This window comes from Pelophylax lessonae, assembly GCF_965119305.1.
Source record: "Pelophylax lessonae genome assembly, chromosome: 2".
NCBI lineage: Eukaryota > Metazoa > Chordata > Amphibia > Anura > Ranidae > Pelophylax > Pelophylax lessonae.
Genome location: NC_138769.1, coordinates 42,632,654 through 42,653,836, shown reverse-complemented (window position 1 = coordinate 42,653,836; position 21,183 = coordinate 42,632,654). Strand labels below are relative to the sequence as shown.

Here is a 21,183-nt window from a genome sequence, read left to right as displayed (position 1 = left end):
TATGATACCAGCCATTGGATGGCTTGACAGTTTGGTTGAGAGCACAACCAATGGGAGTGTTAAATTTTCGGCACGTGCCGAAAATGTAACTGTTTTTTCAAACTGTTAAATTAATGGGTTTACTTCCTCTTTAAATACTGCATAGGGTGTTGTAAGTATTTTTAGCACAGAATTCTGCCCAGGAGTATTTATTCCCCCTTACAAGTCCTTTCCTAATTGAGAAAGGGTACCCTGTACACTTACTCATACACACAGTGAGCAGCAGTGACGATCCATTGTGCGCTGATCAGGGAGCCTCCACACAGGTGGATTCCTTGGAAGGTCAGACTTGCCTGCCAGGGCCATTGTCCCTCTGCTGAGATGTTTCCACCCACTATACGGGCCGAGGAAGAGTAGCTGGGCCGGTTACCACAGACTATGGGGAAGAACACAGAATCACGTCATTAGCAAAGTCCCATAAAAAGTATAGACGCATAATAAAACATGTCTGTATCTCTATGTTGAATAATTAATAATATCACCCCTGTGCTACACTCAGTACTACAGGTGCAATTCCACCACCTACTGGACTGGAACTCACCGCATGTTCTCAGTATGACCTTGTACCAGGGTATAAGTGCTCAGGAAAGAGAGTGACCATAGAGGGAAACAAATTTGATTCAATGGAAAAGAGATTATGAATAGGGATGAGCTCAGGCATGCTTGGATCCTATTCTGAACCCACCCGGGAGCTGTAAGCTGTCCTTGGCCAGTAATAAGCAGCCAGGGCATTCCTCGCCCGCAGCTGCACAGGGAATGCATTGGCCACTATGACTGATCAAGCAGAACCAGAGTGGGAGGGGCAGCACTAGAAGCCAATAAGGCTCTGCTACATGTGCATGTGTTGACAGAAAGTAGAGAGGGCAGAGTTGATGACAGGGGCGGCTGATGCTCCATGGGCCAGGGGGGGCAGCAGACAGACCACACCAAACCCCCGCCATGACCACACCAGCCCGTACACCATACACCCCCACCCCCCACCCCGGGTCGCCAGCTCACTCACCATGTGGAGGGCAGGCAGGCAGCAGGGGCAGCGGCGGCTTTCCTTCAGTCTCCTGAGTTTCCTCCTTCCTCCTCCTCCTTGGCCTATGGCATGGCTTCTCCTTTCGGCCAATCGGGAAACTGGTCTCCGGACCCGCTTCCTGATTGGCCAGGAGGATAATCCATGTGACAATAGTGAATATTAATTCGCTATTATCACACACCTGGGTGGGCTCAGGGTGCAGTGCTCTGTGCCCCGAGCCCACCCTTTTTGGAAGCCTATAAGAGCCTTTGGCTCTAATCGCGTGTTTAAAAAAATAAAAAAAAACCCCATTGGAATCCATGCGTCTGGCTCCCTGCATCTAGATTAAGGGGCTGGATGCATGGATGGGGGGCGACGCCCCTGTGCCCCCAATGGATGGGCCGCCACTAGTTAATGACCTATTAGTGTACTGCTGCTCATTCCTTGTCCAGTCAGCAGGCTGTGGGAGGGATGGGACAACACTGTTTTCCGTAACTGTAGCAGAGAAAGCGGTGTCACTCTGCTTTGAGGGTCATATGACAGATTAAGTGCAAACTTCTCCCTGATTGATGTTTTTATTTGTTTTATCAGCTGCCTCTGAATCTTAAACTAACAGCCCATTCAGACTGGCGCGACACGATTTTGGGGGGCGACCTGTACTTCGGCGCGACTTGCACGGACTTCATATAATTGAAGTCAATGCAAGTCACCTCCAGGTCGCCCCAAAGTAGTACAGGACCCTTTTTCTAAGTCGGAGTGACTTGTGTCGCTCCTATTAGAACAGGTCCTGTACTATTCAATGGCGAGCGACCAACCGCGACTTGCCAGGCAACCAAGTCGCCTGACAAGTCGCGCTAGTCTGAATGGACTCTTAAAGCTTTTGTAACCCTGAAAAATAAATGTTGGAACCTGTTACTTTAAAGCATGTTATACAGCAAAGTGCTCGTGCTGTGTAATTTGGCTCCCTGTATAACCTGAAATACCTGGCTAATCTTGCCTGGTTCGGCCCTCCCCTGTAAACTGACCACGGTTTATCATGGCTGCTGAGCCCTGATACTGTGGTCAGTTTACATGCCTCCGTCATCCGCAACTCTCCTCTGTCCTCCCTGCCTATCAGCTCTGTGTCAGAGCCCCCCCCCCCCCCCTCCTGCTGCTGAAATAACTGTGTAATGTACATGCAATCCTCTGTGATAGAAAACGCCCTATGCTGCAGTGTCTGTGCTTTGTAAAAAATATCCCTATTACTACCTAATTTCACAGCGCCACTTGGCGCTCACGTGAAACCTCGCTGCTCTTCTCCTCTCCCCCCTCCTCACAACTGTAATTAGCTGGAGATTCTCAGCCCCTCCCACTAGAGCTGTCATATCGGGAGAGGGAGAAGCCAGGAGTCACGTGAGTGCCGAGCGGTGCAGTGAAATAAGGTAGTAATGCCCATATTTTTTACAAAGCACAGACACTAGGGCAAAGGACGTGTTCTAACTGGGGGGATTGTGTGTACTTTACACAGTGGCTTAACAACCACTCTAATACTAGAGATGCACCAAAATTTCGGCCACTGAAACAAATCGGCCCAACAAAACGTGTTATCAGCATTTTGGCAATGAGAGAAAAAGGTACCTATAATGGCACCAAAAATGCAATGCGATTTTGCTGAGAATTTGCAGTGATTTTGCAGCAAATTCAGTTTGCTTATGGTGTGTGTTTCATAGGTCATGTGACTCAAAAACATAACGCAGGTGCATTATAAATGTATTCTTGCTGCATTTTCAATGCATTTCAAAGGGGAGGTGAATTTTTTGGTGTATTTTTTTTTTTACTGACCAGAAATGCAGCAAACAAGATTTTTAACACCCCAACAAAAGCACAATGAACCAGTGTGAAGACATACATAGAATTTAAAGGGATGCATTTTTTGAGCTTTTCTTGTGATAAAGGTGCCAAAAATGGGCAACAATGAATTCATGTGCCTTGAAATTAATGATATTAATTAAAGGATTTGTAAAGGCAGAAGGTGCATTCTATGCATTAAGATAAAAACAACCTTCTGTGTGCAGCAGCTCCCCTCAGCCCCCCTAATACTTACCTGAGCCCATCTTTATCCAGCGATGTTGCATGAGTGTTTCAGCTGCCCTCCTCTTTGGCAAAGACAGCAGCGAAGCGCTATTGGCTTCCGCTGCTGTCAATCAAAGTCAGGCAGCCAATCCGGAGAGAGAGGGGTCGTGGCTCCATGTCTGCATAGACACAGGGAGCTGTGGCCCGGCTTGTGTGCCCCCATAGCAAGCTGCTTGCTGTGGAGGCACTCGACACGAGGGAGGGGCCAGGAGAGCAGAGGAGGGACCTGAGAAGAGGAGGATCTGGGCTGCTCTGTGCAAAACCAACTGCACAGAGGAGGTACGTATAACATGTTTGTTATTTTATTTTTGTTTTTAAACAAGACTTTACCATCACTTTAAAAAGTCGAATATAATACAATTATATATAAAAGTTATAAATATTTTTTTAAAAACTGTCGTTTTCAGCCAAGTGCATCCTGCATTTTCAGTTTCGGCTTCGGCACCAAAATTTCCATCCGGTGCACCTCTACATAATAATAATCAGATCATCGCAGGTACTCACCAATACATTTTATGGTGGTGACATTACCCGAAGAGCAGTATTCTCTGGAAGGAAAAAAAAATGATAGCGAGTTTGTTATTTATTTTTATTGTAGCCAATTTCTACAGACAATCTGCACCTTCTAAAGCTAACAAGATTCACGACCCAACGGACCATTCAGCAATAAGGTCTCCAAAAAAATGCCAGTATATCTCGCAGATGGAAGAATCTATAGTTTCGGAAAGGGTTCTTTACTGTGACAGCAGTGAAATATAAAATCTCACACTTAGCTTTGTCAAACTGCTCATAAAGTCTTCCCTGATGTGACTATTCCAGATAGGAAGCAAAGTCAGGTCAGCACACCAACATCAACTCTGGAAGCTGTGCTTGCTCTGCTCTGTGTGGAGGCGGCCATCTTGGTAGAGGCAGGGCTTTGCTTCCTGATGTCAGAGCTTCCAGCAAGGAGAACAGTGAGCAGCACAATAGTGACATCTCCTGAGACTAGCAGGAGTGCATTTTTTCCAAAATAAATTGCATTTGAAAGACTGCTATGCAAATACAGTGCAAAATATTGCAACGACCACCATTTTATTCTCTAGGGTCTTTGCTAAAAGAATATTTATATTGTTTGAGGGGGTTCTAAGGAATTTTTTAGCAAAAAATATTGATTTGAACTTGTAAACAACCAATGTCAGAAATACGTCTAGTCTTGAAGTGGTTAATGAAGCCAGGCAATGTGAAAGAGGGTCATAATGCACCTGAGGTCTGATGTGTTTATTTTTTTTGGTATACTTTCTAATCTGGGGAACCCATTCTGGGTTTGTTTGTAGAGATGTAGACCTGTAAATTCCTTTTTTCTTTTTTTTTTTTTGTTGCTGCTGTGATCTGACTTTCTGTTAGCGGGTGGCTACGTTCGTTCTCCATGGCCCCGCTGTATGTAGGAATGTAGCCACCCTCTCTTACTCACACCTGAAGTGGGGTCAGCAACCGATAGATCGCGATGTACCAGTCGATCGCAGACATGTGACTGGTGGATCGCGGTCTGGGCTTTCTGACCCGCCATCCCAGAGTAGGGTGACCAGATTTTTTAAATGAAATCCGTGGACATTTTTTTTTTTTTTTTAATGGCAAATGACACAGGACTTCATAATACACAGAGCGCTGGGCACAGGACTACATAATAAACAGAGCGCTGGGCACAGGACTATATAATAAACAGAGCGCTGGGCACAGGACTACGTAATACACAGAGCGCTGGGCACAGGACTGCATAATACACAGAGCGCTGGGCACAGGACTGCATAATGCACAGAGCGCTGGGCACAGGACTGCATAATACACAGAGCCCTGAGCACAGGACTGCATAATACACAGAGCACTGGGCACAGGACTGCATAATGCACAGAGCGCTGGGCACAGGACTGCATAATACACAGAGCCCTGAGCACAGGACTGCATAATACACAGAGCACTGGGCACAGGACTGCATAATGCACAGAGCGCTGGGCACAGGACTACATAATACACAGAGCACTGGGCACAGGACTGCCTAATACAAAGAGCACTGGGCACAGGACTGCATAATGCATAGAGCGCTAAACACAGGACTGCATAGTACACAGAGCGCTGGGCACAGGACTACAAAATACACAGAGAGCGCTGAGCACAGGACTACATAATAAACAGAGCGCTGGACACAGGACTACATAATAAACAGAGCGCTGGGCACAGGGATGCATAATACACAGAGCACTGGGCACAGGGATACATAATACACAGAGCCCTGGGCACAGGACTACATAATACACAGAGCACTGGGCACAGGACTACATAATACACAGAGCGCTGGGCACAGGACTGCATAATACACGAAGTGCTGGGCACAGGACTGCATAATACACAGAGCATTGGGCACAGGACTGCATAATACATGGAGCGCTGGGCGCAGGACTACATAATATACAGGAAGGTGTTATCGTCCAGCAGGGGACGTCTGCATCTGAGCCACCAGGCTGCTTCTTGGCCAGCATGGGATGCCTGGTCTACATTATTCTAGCCCTGAAACTGGGGACAGACTTGGTCCAGGGACAGTGTCCTCAATCTGGGGGTTGTCCCCGGAAAACGGGGACTTCTTTTCACCTAGAGCATTAAAGTGCAATGCTGAGGGACTACTTGTAAAGTTGGAGGTGTAGTAGGGAGGAAGAGCCACAAAAGCCGATGTCTCCTTTGTAGTGCCGGCTCCTGTGCCATGCGGAGTGATACTAACTGCACTCCACCTCTTATCCCAGCTAGTGGTCTCAAGGATGGTCCCAGCACCAGGAAAGCAGACATCTTCAGGTCAGTGTGAAGCAATACAATAATAGTAAAGGGCTGCTTTCACACCGATGTGCTGCGGTTTGCCCACACCGTGGGTGCAGTGCAGTGTACCTGCAGCTTTCCTGCGGGGTTGCCATGCTTTGCCATAGATGTCTATTATATCCTACAAGTTTGGTGCACTTTCTGAATGCAGGAGTTTTGGTTTTCTTTCAGAAATTGCACTACAGCTGCAGGATATACTAGAAGTCTATGGCAAATAGCAGCTACCCAGGACAGTCGCAGATGCACTGCGCTGAACTCGCGGTGCAGGTAAACTGCAGCACCTTGCTTTGTGCACTGGTCCAAATCATTTGGTGGAGGGGGGATTATGGTGTGGGGTTGTATTTCAGGGGTTAGGCTTGGTCCCTTAGTTCCAGTGAAGGGAACTCTTAAGGCGTCAGCATACCAAGACATTTTGGACAATTTCATGCTCCCATCTTTGTGGGAAGAGTTTGGGGATGGCCCCTTCCTGTTCCAACATGACTGAGCACCAGTGCACAAAGCAAGGTCCATAAAGGCATGGATGAGCGAGTTTGGGGTGGAGGAACTTGACCGGCCTGCACAGAGTCCTGACCTCAACCCGATAGAACACCTTTGGGATATATAAAAGTGGAGACTGCGAGCCAGGCCTTCTTTCCAACATCAGTGCCTGACCTCACAAATGTGCCCATCAGTGCTCATCACTGCCTCTTTAATCAGTGCTCATCAGTGCTGCCAATCAGTGCCCATCACTGCCTCCTCATCAGTGCCCATCAATGCTGTCTATCAGTGCCCATCAGTGCCCATCACTGCCTCCTTATTAGTGCAGCCTATCAGTGCCCATCAGTGCCACCTATTAGTGCCCATCACTGCCCCCTATCAGTGCTGCCCATCAGTGCCACCTATCAGTGCCCATCAGTGCCACCTATCACTTGCCCCCTCATCCCAAAAAAATCCTGTAACTCAACAAACCAGTGGGACTCAACTTTTTGAGTGCAATTCAACCCCAATTATCAGTGCAGCTCCACCCGTGATAATTAGTGCGATTACTGCCTCCTCTTTAGTGCCCATCAGCATGGGCGTCCGCAGGTAGGGGCAAGGGGGGAAATGCCCCCCCCCCCCGGAATCTCAACTTCCCCCTTTCAAGTGATTGTTAAGCCACTTTATACCATCCTGTCTGGTCTGTTTAATAATCCTCTATGCCCCTGTGTCTGTGTTTTTAAAAAAAATAAGCCGTTCTTTACCAGTTTTTAGAGGGCTGAGCACCGCTCATGTGACCTGTCGGCTCTCTCCTCTCCCCGTCTGACAGCTACCTGCAGTGGGGGGGGGGGGGGCGAGGATTCCTCATTTATGTTTGTCAGGAGGGGAGGAGGAGAGGAGGAGGAGGGGAGGTGGAGAGGCTGAGAGGAGGAGGAGAGGTGGCGGGTCATGGGAGCGGCGAATTGCACTCTGAAAACTTGTAAAGAATGGCTTATTTTTATAAAACGCAGACACAGGGGCACACAGGTTTATTACACAGACTGTAGACAGGATATTAAACTTTAACCAAAACTGCAGCAGCAGACAAGCAGGGAGGGAGGGGGTAGAGAGGACAGAGGAGGACAGGAGAGCTGCGGATGACGGAGGCACGTAAACTGACCACAGTGTCAGGGCTCAGCAGCCATGGTATACCGTGGTCAGTTTACAGAGGGGAGGACATAGCCAGGCAGGATCAGCCAGGTATTTTAGGTGATAGAAGGGGCCAAATTACACAGCAAAGCACTGTGCTGTATCACATGCTTTAAGGGAACAAGGTACATTATTTTTTATTTATTTTATAGTAACAAATGCTTTAAAAATAAATGCTGCTGTTTGCTCTTTAAAAATAAATACTCAAAAAAGGTATAATAACTAAGCCCCTCCCCTTCATGACATTGTTGAAAAGGGTGGAGCATAGGTGACCTTAAAATGTTGCCCTCCCCTGAAAAAAGTTCTGCGGACTCCCATGGCCATCAGTTCTGCCTATCAGTGCCCATTAGTACCGCCTATCAGTGCCACCTGTCAGTGGAGCCTCATCAGTGCCCATTAGTGCCTCCTATCAGTGCCCATCAGTACTGCCTATCAGTGCCACCTATCAGTGGAGCCTCATCAGTGCCCATCTGTGCAGCCTATCAGTGTCTATCAGTGTTGCCGATCAGTGCTGCCTATCAGTTATCTGTGCCCATCAGTGCTGCTTATCAGTGCACATTAGTGCCTCCTATCAGTGCCCATCAGTACCGCCTATCAGTGCCACCTATCAGTGGAGCCTCATCAGTGCAGCGTATCAGTGTCTATCAGTGCTGCCTATCAGTTATATGTGCCCATCAGTGCTGCCTATCAGTGCCCATCACTGCCTTCTCATCAGTGCCGCCCATCAGAGCTTATCATTGCTGTCTATCAGTGCCCATCAGTGCAGCCTCCTTGGTGCCTTCTCATCAGTCCCCATCAGTTCTTCCTCATTAGAGCAAATCAGCGAATAAGAAAAATTATTTATTTGCAAAAAATGTTAAAAGAAACTAAGACAAATGTTTTATTTTTTCCAAACTTTTTGGTCTTTTTTCATTTTGCAAAAAATAAAAGCCCCCAGCGGTGATTAAATACCATCTAAAGAAAGCTCTACCTGTCTCAAAACAATGCTAAAAATGTCCTCATTTGTCCCCTCTGACTATGGGATCTTACCTTTGCTGGATGACGTGTTGCATTAGGGTTGGCTGGTCGGAAGAATCTGAAGATTTGGTGACTGACGCAAATTCTCTTCTGAACTGTTCTTCAACATAACGCAAGGGCGCGGAGGCGGAGCTCTCAAAACTGCAATTTCACGGGAATTTTATGACCGTAAATGAATGAATAAGAATAAACTGAGCAGAAATCAATGACGACTGAACATTTCATAAAACACCATGATTACTGTTATTATTATTACTAGGGATGCCCTGATACCAAAACCGATACCTTGCGGTGCGATTTGCATCCTTACAAAATAAATAGGCGCCAATCGCATTGTAAAGAATCGCATGCAATTTGAACAGGAATGTGGTACGATTCCTGTCCGAATCCCACACCGCTCCTGTGTGAACCCAGGCTGAAATCACTATGACAAATTTTGGTTTACACACAAACAGTGCAGGAAACCGCATGCAATTCAGACAGGAATCGCACCGCATTTCTGTTCAAATTGCATGCGATTCTTTGCAGTGTGATTTGCTCGCATTCATTTTGTATGGGCGCAAAACGCACCGAAAAATATAGGTATTGGCGAGTAATTAACAAAGTATCGGTACTTGCCGATAAAAAACAACTGAATTAGTGCAACTCTAATTATTATTATTTACAATATATTTATAGGGACATAATATTTGTCAACTCTACAGATTTCCCAGCAGTCCAAGTTGTGTTATTAGGGGGGCTGTCTGTAGAGAAGGGGGGTCATACAGTTCACCAATTAACCACTTAAGCCCCGGAAGATTTTACCCCCTTCCTGACCAGGGCCTATTTTGCGATTTGACACTGTGTGACTTTAACGGACAATTGCGCGGTCGTGCGATGCTGTACCCAAATGAAATTGATGTCCTTTTTTTCCCACAAATAGAGCTTTCTTTTGGTGGCGTTTGATCACCTGTGCGATTTTTTGATCATGCGCTATAAACAAAAAAAGAGCGACAATTTTGCAAAAATAGCAATATTTTTCACATTTTTTTTATATGAAATTCCCCCAAAAAAATGTAAAAATCAAAATGTTTTAACATTTTAGGCCAATTTGTTTTATGCTACATATGTTTGGTAAAAAAAAAATCGCAAAAAGCGTATTTTTAGTCGTGCGGCGGTCGGCAAGCGGTTAAGAGTCTGTACAGGAAGATGGCTGCATGTAGAGCTGCAGAGAGTCTTGTCTCTGTCAAACAGCTTTTTCTTCTCTTCATCTCTGCTGCTTGACCCCTAAAAGCTCAACTCCAGCCTTCAAATTCAGCTCATCTCTTGCTCTGCTCTCTCCTTCTATCCGCATGCTCCTAGTTAGTATATTCACTCTGATTGGCTCTTGGTGCTGCTTCTTCCTCTCTGTCTGAGCTCTGCTGTATACTGACTGCAAGTATAATTCAAGTCCTTACAGTGAAGTCGAACTTGAGCCTTCCCTTCTGTCTGGAACAGTTGTAAAAAAAAAAAAAAAACTTTATCAGTTTAGGCCAATTTGTATAGTTCATATTCCTATCGCACACCTTCCTGGTTTGTAGGCTCGTGTGTACTGGGTGCTGAAGCGATCACCAGTTGGCAACTGGATTGGTTACAGGTAGATACATATTCGCCAGCACACCAAGGAACTTGCAAAAGCAGTCCAAAAAACTTTATTCAAGATACGATCACATCAGAAAAATATAGTGCTACGTTTCGGAGCCGCGCAGGACCCCTTCGTCAGATGCCTGACGAAGGGGTCCTGCGCGGCTCCGAAACGTTGCACTATATTTTTCTGATGTGATCATATCTTGAATAAAGTTTTGTATGTTTTATTTTGTATGTTTTGTATGTATCTACCTAGGCCAATTTGTATTCTGCTACATTTTTTTGGTAAAAAAAAAATCCCAAAAAGCGTATTGTTATATGTTTGCGCAAAAGTTATAGCGTTTACAAACTATGGGATAGATTTTTGGACTTTTTATTTATTTATTTTTTATTAGTAATGGCGGCGATCTGCGATTTTTAGCGGGACTGTGACATTGCAGCGGACAGATCGGACCCCTAACTGACATTTTTGACACTTTTTGGGGACCAGTGACACTAATACAGTAATCAGTGCTAAATAATATGTACTGCTACTGTATAAATTACACTGGCAGGGAAGGGGTTAATACTGGGGTTGGTCAAAGGGGTTAAATGTATGCCTAAGTATGCTTACTGACTGTGTGGGGGGGGGGGGGGTTGGAGAGATCGGGGTTGTGGCTTAGCTGAAACTGCTGATCTGTCCCTGCCTGTCTGAGAGAAGATCCTCCTGCTTTGTTTACATAAGCAGGCGGGTCTTCTCTCGGTTTCTCGGACAATTGCGGGAGAGCAGCGGCAATCTGCGGTTTTTAGATTTTGCGCTATAACCAAAAAAAGAAGACCGCACCTGGTGCCACTACTGTCAGCTAAGAACAGGAAACTGAGGCTAAAATTGGCACAGGCTCATCAAAATAGGGCAATGGAAGATTGGAAAAGTGTTGCCTGGTCTGATGAGTCTTGATTTAAGCTGCGACATTCAGATGGTAGGATCAGAATTTGGTGTAAACAACATGAAAGCATGGATCCATCCTGCCTCGTATCAATGGTTCAGGCTGGTGGTGGTGGTGTAATGGTGTGAGGGATCTTTTCTTGGCACACTTTGGGCCCCTTAGTACCAATTTAGCATTGTTTAAACACCACAGCCTACCTGAGTATTGTTGCTGACCATGTCCATCCCTTTATGACTACAGTGTCCCCATCTTCTGATGGCTCCTTCCAGCAGGATAATGCACCATGTCACAAAGCTCCAATCATTTCACCACTGGTTTCTTCAACATGACAATGAGGTCACCGTACTCCAATGGCCTCCACGCTCACCACATCTCATCCAATAGAGCACTTTTGGGATGTGGTAGAACGGGAGATTGGCATCATGGAGGTGCAGCTGAGAAATCTGCAGCAACTGCGTGATGCTATGCTATGGGCCAAAATCTCTGTGGAATGTTTAATACTGTTAGTATACCGATTTTTGTGACTTTTACCTACAGGTAAGTCTATAATAAGGCTTACCTGTAGGTACAATTAATATCTTCTAAACCGGCACGGTTTAGGAGATATTTGCACTGCATGCAGCCGCTGACGCGAGCGGCGCATGCGCTCTGAAGGTCCGGCGGACCTTCAGATTTCCTTGCCGGGAAGTTGCCGTAAAGTTAATCCCCCACACGCATGAGCGGGATGACGTCATCGCGGCTCCAGCCACTCACAGCGCCGGAGCTGCCGAACCCGGAAGAGACGCCGAGGGATCATGTCCGCTCCCACAGCGGGGTCTGTGTCGGGGCTTCGTTCTAAGGTACGTTTTTCATAATGCATACTAGCTCATTATGCCTTTGTCTTGCAGGGTTTTTTTTTTTTTTTTTGTAGTATACTACCGCTTTAAATCTAAAATAAGGGCAGTTCTGAAGACAAAAGGGGGCCCAACCCAGTACTAGCAGGGTGTACCTAATAAAGTGGCTGGTAAGTGTAAAACACTTTACATATCCCCCATTCCTCTAATTGTCGTACAAGTTGAAGGATTACAAAGACTGGAAGCCACTTCTCCTCCCTTATCATGTCATAGCTGTCAATGAGCGCAGGCAGAAACTGACTCCCAATGATCTCGCAGATGACACAAAAGACAGATTATTCTGACTTGTCATTACTCAAGCTTCACAAACTGAGACCAAATTGGTAAAGAAATAGGACCCATCAATAATTCTGCTCCCAGCTTTTCCACCCACTTGTTCCCTTCTAAAGTTTTAAAAAGTCTTTGTCTTCTTGTCACCAGCTGTTCGAATGTCTGAAAGTTTGCCCCGGTGCAATGCATTAAAGGATGAGGAACATTTCTAGAAAGACAGAGAAATATTGGCGTTCCAACTAAACATATGAGAACTTATACTGTAAGAAGGACCATCACAAATGGGAAACTAAAGTCAACTTATGCCTCGTTTCCACTGAGCAGAACGGTTCGGGTCGGTACAGTTTGGAAGGGTTAAAATGGTCCGGCCTATTCAGGTGAGCGTTTCCACTGCAAGTCAGACCGCCAGGGGCCATGTGGGGTTTACATCAAATGCCTTTTGACGTGAGCATTGAGGTTTTCCTGTCCGCCAATCAGTGGAATGTATAGTGTGACGCCAGTAGCTTCGCCCCAACCGTACCGTACCATTTCCTATGGCCCTACATCTGAAGGAGGACCAGGAATGGTGCGGTTTGGTTCGGTTGTATGGGCCACTTTCATAATGGAAACACTCAAAATAGCGCACCGTACCGAACTGACCCGAACCGATCCACTCAGTGGAAACGAGGCATTAGAACATACAGGAATGTGAAAATAGGGTCAAAGTGGATTATCTCTTTCAAGAAGAATGCCAGGTTTGGATATTTTTACATAGTTACATTGGTCCAGATTGAACCAACTTAGCTATGCGCATACAGTACCTCCAAAAAAAAACAATTCTCAACCAAGGTTCCGTGTAACCTTAGGATTTCTCCAAAGGTGTTTATAGGGTTCCTTGAGTTGTAATTAATTGACCTCTCATCTGATAGTGCCTGCGTAGTTCTCGGGCCAACATCATTTTGCAGAACCAGTGGCATGACATCAATGATGGCATTCAAACTCAACATTTTGAGCATAAAATGAGGACTGTCACATAGGAGGGAAATTTTCAACTAAAGTCAACCTAGAACATACAAGAATGTGATTGGGGCAATGGGGTCAAGGTGGAATTATCCTTTTAAAGAAGAATTTGAGGTATGAATATTCTTACAGTGTTACGTTGGTCCAGATTAGACCAATATAGCTATGCATATACAGTACCCCCAAAACAGCAAATCTCAACCAGAGTTCCGTGTAACCTTAGGCTTCCTCCAAAGGGGTCTAGGGGTTCTTTGAGTTGTGATTAATTGACCTCCCATCAGATGGTGCCTATGTAGTTCCAGGGCCAACATCATTTGGCAGAGCCAGTGACATGACACCAATGGTCTTTTTTGCTCTTTTTAAGGGTGGCATTCTTCCTATAGGCCACCAATGTAAGAGGCATTTTCCCAATGACCTCAGGGAACCCCCTGAGACCTGAAAATTGTTCCTCTGGGGTAAAAAGATTTAAGCCCCGTACACACGCAACGATTATCGGCCGACCGATCGTCCGTCTTTTGTCCAGAGTGGTGTTTTGTTGGTTGGAATGTGCCTAGACTGCACACGAATTTTATCGTCCAACAAAAATCTACTTCAGAAGTGATGTCATGTGTTGGTTTGCTTTCTTTGTGTTCTTTCTTCTCTGAGCATGCCCAGACTTGCTCATCAGATTTTTCCCTGTCGAAATCTGTACTGACTGCACGAAAATCGGCTGTTATGTTGACGGCCAACAAAAATTTTATAGTCTGCACACCAGATTTTTTTCGGCCGAAAAGTCGGAGTTGGTTGTCGGAAGCATCATACTAACAAGCCGAAAATCGGCAGATCGGACGTTGGCCGAAAATTCCCTGCCAATTTTCGACACGTGTGTACGGGGCTTAAGGCTTCTCTTGAAGCTGGAAATCACTGTATTCAGCACCACTACTCCAATCATCTCCACTAGCTTCCAGGTCCGGTCCCCTGCCGAGCGGCTGCCCTGCTGCATTGTGATCCCAGGAGGTCGACTGCTGGGCACGATTGCCATTCAGATAATGCTTTTTATTTTCTCAATGAATCCAAAGCATTCTCTTATTGGACAAAGTGGACAGTGTGACGTCACCACCCCGCTTCTACAACTCATCCATCTTGTTAACCCACCATTGAAATAAACCATGCAGTGCAGTAAAAAACAATTCTTTACTAAACAATTCCTAATTACCTGGAAAACCCTAATTGCTTACATGTCAGATTCAAATACAATGCATTCCAGCTGTCGGAGCAGACTGTTTTCCAGGATCCGGCAATGTAGGCTTGCAGCACCCCGCTCCGTCCACTTAGTCTCACTAAAGCAAACACAAAAAGGGGTCTTTAGAGGGAAAATTAGGGCAGCTGTTGTGACAGAAGCATGGAGACCGCATTAGTGGTTCAAAATTTAAGCCATGTATGGCAGCCTTAAATATTCCCATCTTATGAAAGTTTCTATAGCTTTTAAAAATTCTCTACAGTCCGAGTATTCTCATCTTTTGAAAGTTTGAAGCCATGAGGAAGGAGGGCCTCTAAAACCCTAAAAATGTGTTGGCTTGTTAACCACTTAAGCCCCGGAAGATTTTACCCCCATTCCGACCAGGGGGTATTTTGCGATTCGGCACTGCGTGAATTTAACTCACAATTGCGCGGTCGTGCGACGCTGTACCTAAACGAATTTGACGTCCTTTTTTTCCCACAAACAGAGCTTTCTTTTGGTGGTATTTGATCACCTGTGCGATTTTTTGATCACGCGCTATAAACAAAAAAAGAGCGTCAATTTTGCAAAAATAGCAATATTTTTCACATTTTTTTATATGAAATTCCCCCCAAAAAAAATGTAAAAATCAAAATTTTTAAAAATTTTCAGCCAATTTGTTTTATGCTACCTATGTTTGGTAAAAAAAATCGCAAAAAGCGTATTTTGATTGGTTTGCGCAAAAGTTATCGCGTTTACTAACAAAGGGAAAGATTTTTGTCATTTTTGTTGTTTTTTTTTTTAACGCGTAATGGCGGCGATCTGCGATTTTTTTTGCGGTACTGCGACATTGCGGCGGACAGATCGGACCCTTGACTGACATTTTTGACACTTTTGGGGTTACCAGTGACATTTCTACAGTAATCAGTGCTATACATATGCACTGTTACTGTAAAAATACACTGGTAGTGAAGGGGTTAACTTTATTTGAGAGGGAAGGGCTGTGTGTGTCCCTAGGGGCGTGGTTTCTACTGTGATTGGCTGTGGCTCTAGCTGTAAGGACACTGATCAACGGATCTACATACCAGATCCGTTTTATCAGTGTCTTTGCAGCGAGGAGAATGACAGGCAGTTTGTTTACACAAGCTGCCTGACATTCTCCCTCTCCCCCCGCCGATCGCGAGTGACCGGCGGACATCGGGTCCGCTGGTCACACGCGCGGGGGGGTCCGTGACCACGCGGGAGCGGGAGCGCGCCCCCGGGGGCGCGCGCTCGCTCCCTAGACCCTCACAAGCAAGCAACGTAGCCCTACGTTAGTTTGCCTGTGAGGGGCTGACCGCCGACGTAGATAGTCGTGCGGCGGTCGGCAAGTGGTTAATGAACCTTTCTATTATTACATGAACTTTCCTACTTTGATTCGGACTTGGACTACCCCTAATCTGGATCTTTCTTCTTTCTTTATTATCTCTGTCATACAGTATATATACAGTGTGTATATATATATATATATATATATATATATATATATACAGTATGTAAAAAAAGTGAATACACCCCTCACATTTTTGCAAATATTTTATTATATCTTTTCTGTGACAACACTGAAGAAATTACCCTTTGCTACAATGTAAAGTAGTGAATGTACAGCTTGTATAACAGTGTCAATTTGCTGTCCCCTCAAAAAAAACTCAACGCACAGCCATTAATGTCTAAACGGCTGGCAACAAAAGTGAGTACACCCCTAAGTGAAAATGTCCAAATTGGGCCCAATTAGCCATTTTCCCTCCATTGTCATGTGACTCGTTAGTGTTACAAGGTCTCAAGTGTGACTGGGGAGCGGGTGTGTTAAATTTGCTGTTATCGCTCTCACTCTCTCATACTGGTCACTGGAAGTTCAACATGGCACCTCATGGCAAAGAACTCTCTGAGGATCTGAAAAAAAGAATTGTTGCTCTACATAAAGATGGCCTAGGCTATAAGAAGATTGCCAAGACCCTGAAACTGAGCTGCAGCACGGTAGCCAAGACCATACAGCGGTTTAACAGGACAGCTTCCACTCAGAACAGGCCTCACCATGGTTGACCAAAGAAGTTGAGTGCACGTGCTCAGCGTCATATCCAGAGGTTGTCTTTGGGAAATAGACGTATGAGTGCTGCCAGCATTGCTGCAGAGGTTGAAGGGGTGGGGGGGGGGTCAGCCTGTCAGTGCTGAGACCATACGCTGCACACTGCATAAAATTGGTCTGCATGGCTGTCATCCCAGAAGGAAGCCTCTTCTAAAGAAGATCCACAAGAAAGACGACAAAGAGTTTGCTGAAAACAAGCAGACTAAGGACATAGATTACTGGAACCATGTCCTGTGGTCTGATGAGACCAAGATAAACTTATTTGGTTCAGATGGTATCAAGCGTGTGTGGCGGCAACCAGGTAAGGAGTACAAAGACAAGTGTGTCTTGCCTAACATCAAGCATGGTGATGGGAGTATCATGGTCTGGGGCTGCATGAGTGCTGCCGGCACTGGGGAGCTACAGTTCATTGAGGGAATCATGAATGCCAACATGTACTGTGACATACTGAAACAGAGCATGATCCCCTCCCTTCAGAGACTGGGCCACAGGGCAGTATTCCAACATGTTAATGACTCCAAACACACCTCCAAGATGACCACTGCCTTGCTAAAGAAGCTGAGGGTAAAGGTGATGAACTGGCCAAGCATGTCTCCAGACCTTTAAGCATCTGTGGGGCATCCTCAAGCGGAAGGTGGAGGAGCGCAAGGTCTCTAACATCCACCAGCTCTATGATGTCGTAATGGAGGAGTGAAAGAGGACTCCTGTAGCTACCTGTGAAGCTCTGGGAAACTCCATGCACAAGAGCGTTAAGGCAGTGCTGGAAAATAATGGTGGCCACACAAAATATTGACACTTTGGGCCCATTTTGGACATTTTCACTCAGGGGTGTACTCACTTTTGTTGCCAGCAGTTTAGACATTAATGGCTGTGTATATATATATATATATATATATATATATATATATATACAGTATCTCAAAAAACATGGACCCCTAAGCTTCTACAGTATAATGCCTAAAAGTAGAACTATATGTAGCAGGTTTTCCAGGCATTGAGCCTGAGGTGGGTCTGCCATTGTTACCCGTTTACCTCTCCAGCCCATGTGAGCGGTGACCCAAGGTGTGAGCACTGAGACAATGACAATTCCAGCATCTTTGTTTGGTTGTTTGATTGTATTTTAAGGGATGGGAGAAGGGAATGAGTGGGATACTCCTCCGGCTCAACTAGGTACACTTTTGGGACTCTTTAGCAAAAATGTGCTTGTTAGCTCTGTCTTGATGCCAGCTGACGCTAGCCAACGCTTCCTGATGCTTGAAAGTAATGTAACACTGAAAACTGTGCTGGAACCTCGACTTTAGTCCAGAAGATCCAGGACTGTAGAACACTGCTCTGGCTTGAGGTAGCTCCTTGTGAATTCCTGTGCTGCTGCAACTCTCAACTGGTACAATCCACACTGTACACTGACTCTTCAAGGCCCAAACCACAGGTGCCCCCTTTGCACTTCAGGGTCCTCTGACTAGGCACCCCCTTTACAGCTAGCTCACACTTGGATCCTAGAACCTTCTCCAGAGTGGTCCCCTCTAACACTAGGCAGACCCCCAGGGGCAATCCTCAGTATTCACAACCTTTGTAGGCTTTTCTGGGACTGGACCCCTCTCTCTCTCCGCTGGTTCTCAGCACACCGGATCACCTTCAGCTCAACTCAGCACCCTCTGGATTCTCCGGCAGCACCCGAGACATCCCCTTCCTCTGACAGGATGGGAGACAGCCGTACTCTCCTTCCTGGGACTCTGCTTCCTGCCAAAGACCACGAGTCATCACTCCCCTCAAACTTATACCCACTCCCAGAATCCTCTACAGCAGAATCTGCCTTCTGGGGTAGTTACAAGCCTGAATGTGTCCCTGATTGGGTTTCCTCCACTGCCCTATGAGAAGCATCTCACAGAGCCAGTGGGGAGACTCCCCTCTCAGCAGACACACCTGGAAGCCATGACAACCTACCTGACAAAAAGGAATCATGGCTCTGCTGTTAGGCAGACAAAGCCCACTATATTTTATCTAGCACCTACCTGTAGGGTGCAACATATAGGCAAAACTTTTTTTTCATTTTGGATAGAGTTATAACTGGCAGATTTTTTTTTCTTTGCCTTCTGTGTCCCATTGCAGAGATTTCCCTTCACTTCCTGTCCCATAGTCGAACAGAAAGTGAAAGGAAATCTCTGCAAATTAAGGGAATTCCTTGGGGACCCCCCGGTCACCAGAACTAGTGTCCCCATTGGAAGATTTCCCCTCTATTATTTTTCTGGGGACACCAAAAATGTGGGATTTTCTTTTACTTTCACTTTCAATTGTAATAATAAACAGGACAAATTAGAGAGGGTGAATCTCCTTAACAGAGGCACAGACAGCAATAAAAACTGACGGTCGTTTCAATCCCTCTTCACTCTGTCCAAAACAAAACTCCCACCTATCTAGTCTCTAGCATTAGCACCTCCTGGGTTCCTAGGTCAATATAATAATGTGTTTTCCATTATAACTAAATTGAAATGGATCATCCATGCAAATAGAAGGCTCTGCTTGCTTAAAGCCCCCCATCCTCTAAATACAATAGGCTTAAAAGCCATATAAAATAAAGTTTTACCAAGGCTGGTTGCTTGAAAACACACAACAATGCAATAGGTTCCATTGCATTCTTGTGGCCGAAGTAGGACATGATGATGTTATCCACAAACTCTAGCAGTTGGGGCCAATGGGGTTTTTTTTTTGGTACAATCTTATTTTTGTTAAGCTTTTTTGTATTTTTTGGGTTAGGGTTTGTAAGTGCAACAGACCTTCCATTTTTGATGGGAAGTCCGCTTTTAGGGGGAAATATTCTTCTCATGCATTAGTCTTCATCCTGAGACCTCCACTACAAGGTAACACGTTGTTTAAATTTATGAATCTCATTCCATTTACCACATCTGAGTTCATCATCTCCATCCGGACAGTCGAAAACTCCATCACATCGCTTAGATTTCTGGATACACATGGAAGAGGATTGGCAGCGTATCTTTCCTGGGCAAGTGAAGTGAACTGGAAGAGAGGTGGAAAAAATTCAGTGTGCATTTCCTTCTGTTGGACCAGAAATGTATAACTTTATGGCTTTTATCGGGGGTACAAATGGAGCTTAATATCTTAAACTGGACTAACAAATGTCTGGACTGGACTATACCATGGCAGTGTAACCTACTAACATTTTGTCTAGACAAAACTTTTTTGGTATTGGATAGAACAGGGAATTGTCCGTGTTCTGTTCAGGAGACCTCCCTACTCTGAGGACACAATAGCAAATAAGAGGAACAGGTATCACCATTGGGAGATTTATCCTCTATGCCTCCTCTATTCCTGTTTCTGTGGGAACAGTAAAGTTTTGGATTTTCATCACTTCTATCTCTGTAACAACATTTATAAGGACAAACAGGGGCTCATTCACACAGTGAGCAGTAAAGAAGGCAGCTGGAGGGGGCGGAACCGGTGCCGGACATGTGAGGACGTGAGGGGAGAGGGCTCCGTCTAACAGCCTGATATACTGCCGTTATCCTGGGAGCAGAACGCTTGTTTTTACAACCGGGTGCTCGGGAGGACCTCGGGAACAGCAGCGGCGATCCCCCTGATGGTTAAGTACGGGAAGATGGCCCCCCCCCGGAAGACTTGCTCATTTTTCCTGGGGCTCCCAAGATGGCGCCGATGACCGGGCAGCAGCGGAGGCGCATGCCAGGGATCGTATAGTGCCTGAGCAGGATACTTGGGACCCCCCTGCAGCAAATCCTGTGACACCCAAGACAAAGCGAAAGTGGGGTGAGACACAGGGGGAGATCACTGGACAGGCTAGCCACTCAGGGGGTTGTGGAGTTTCCAGAGGCATCGGGGGCAGGGGAACCCTCACTTGCACAGATAATGGAGGCTATACACTTCTGCCAATCCTCCCTTACAGAGCACATTGACGGCCTTAAAATGGAATTCTCCTTTCTGAAACAAGATATGGCAAAAGTGAAGGAGCGGACACATGCTGCTGAATGGAGAATAAGTGATTTGGAGGACGTGGTTAGGCCTATGGAAATCACGGTCCAGGTAGCAAAAAAAGCAATCTCGGAACATACACTTAAGATGGCTGATATGGAAGATCGTATGCGCCGTAATAACATCAGATTTGTGGGATTCCCTAAGGGCGCGGAAGCTGGACATCCTGAGGATTTTTTTGGAGGGCTGGGTGAAGGCAAATATGGAGGTGGCTACCTTCACTCAATTGTTTGCCATCGAGAGGGTGCACAGAATACCTGCCAGGGCACCGCTGAGTGGAGCAATTCCCTGTCCTATGATTGCCAAGCTTGTGCACTTCTGTGATAGGGAGAACATTCTGAAAGCGGCAAGAACTGGCCCTGAGTTGGAATATAATGGCTATCGCATTTCCATCTACCCCGACTTTTTGGTGGCTACGCAGAAACAAAGGGCCAGGTTCCAGCAGGTGAAGAAACGTCTCAGAGAGGTCAACCTTGCATACAGTATGCTATATCCGGCCAAGCTGCGAG

General features: G+C 45.9%; 1 protein-coding gene across 1 annotated transcript in view; it reads right to left on the bottom strand.

Annotated features, from left to right (window-relative positions):
* TMPRSS3 (transmembrane serine protease 3) overlaps positions 1 to 21,183 on the bottom strand; it is a gene marked incomplete at its 5' end in the record, with an annotated part of 134,841 nt that overhangs the window by 81,579 nt on the left and 32,079 nt on the right. Inside the window, 5 exon segments of the mRNA XM_082245783.1 lie at positions 244 to 415; positions 3,659 to 3,702; positions 8,669 to 8,797; positions 14,545 to 14,668; positions 19,571 to 19,687. Of these exon segments, the coding sequence (XP_082101909.1) occupies positions 244 to 415; positions 3,659 to 3,702; positions 8,669 to 8,797; positions 14,545 to 14,668; positions 19,571 to 19,687 (586 nt within the window).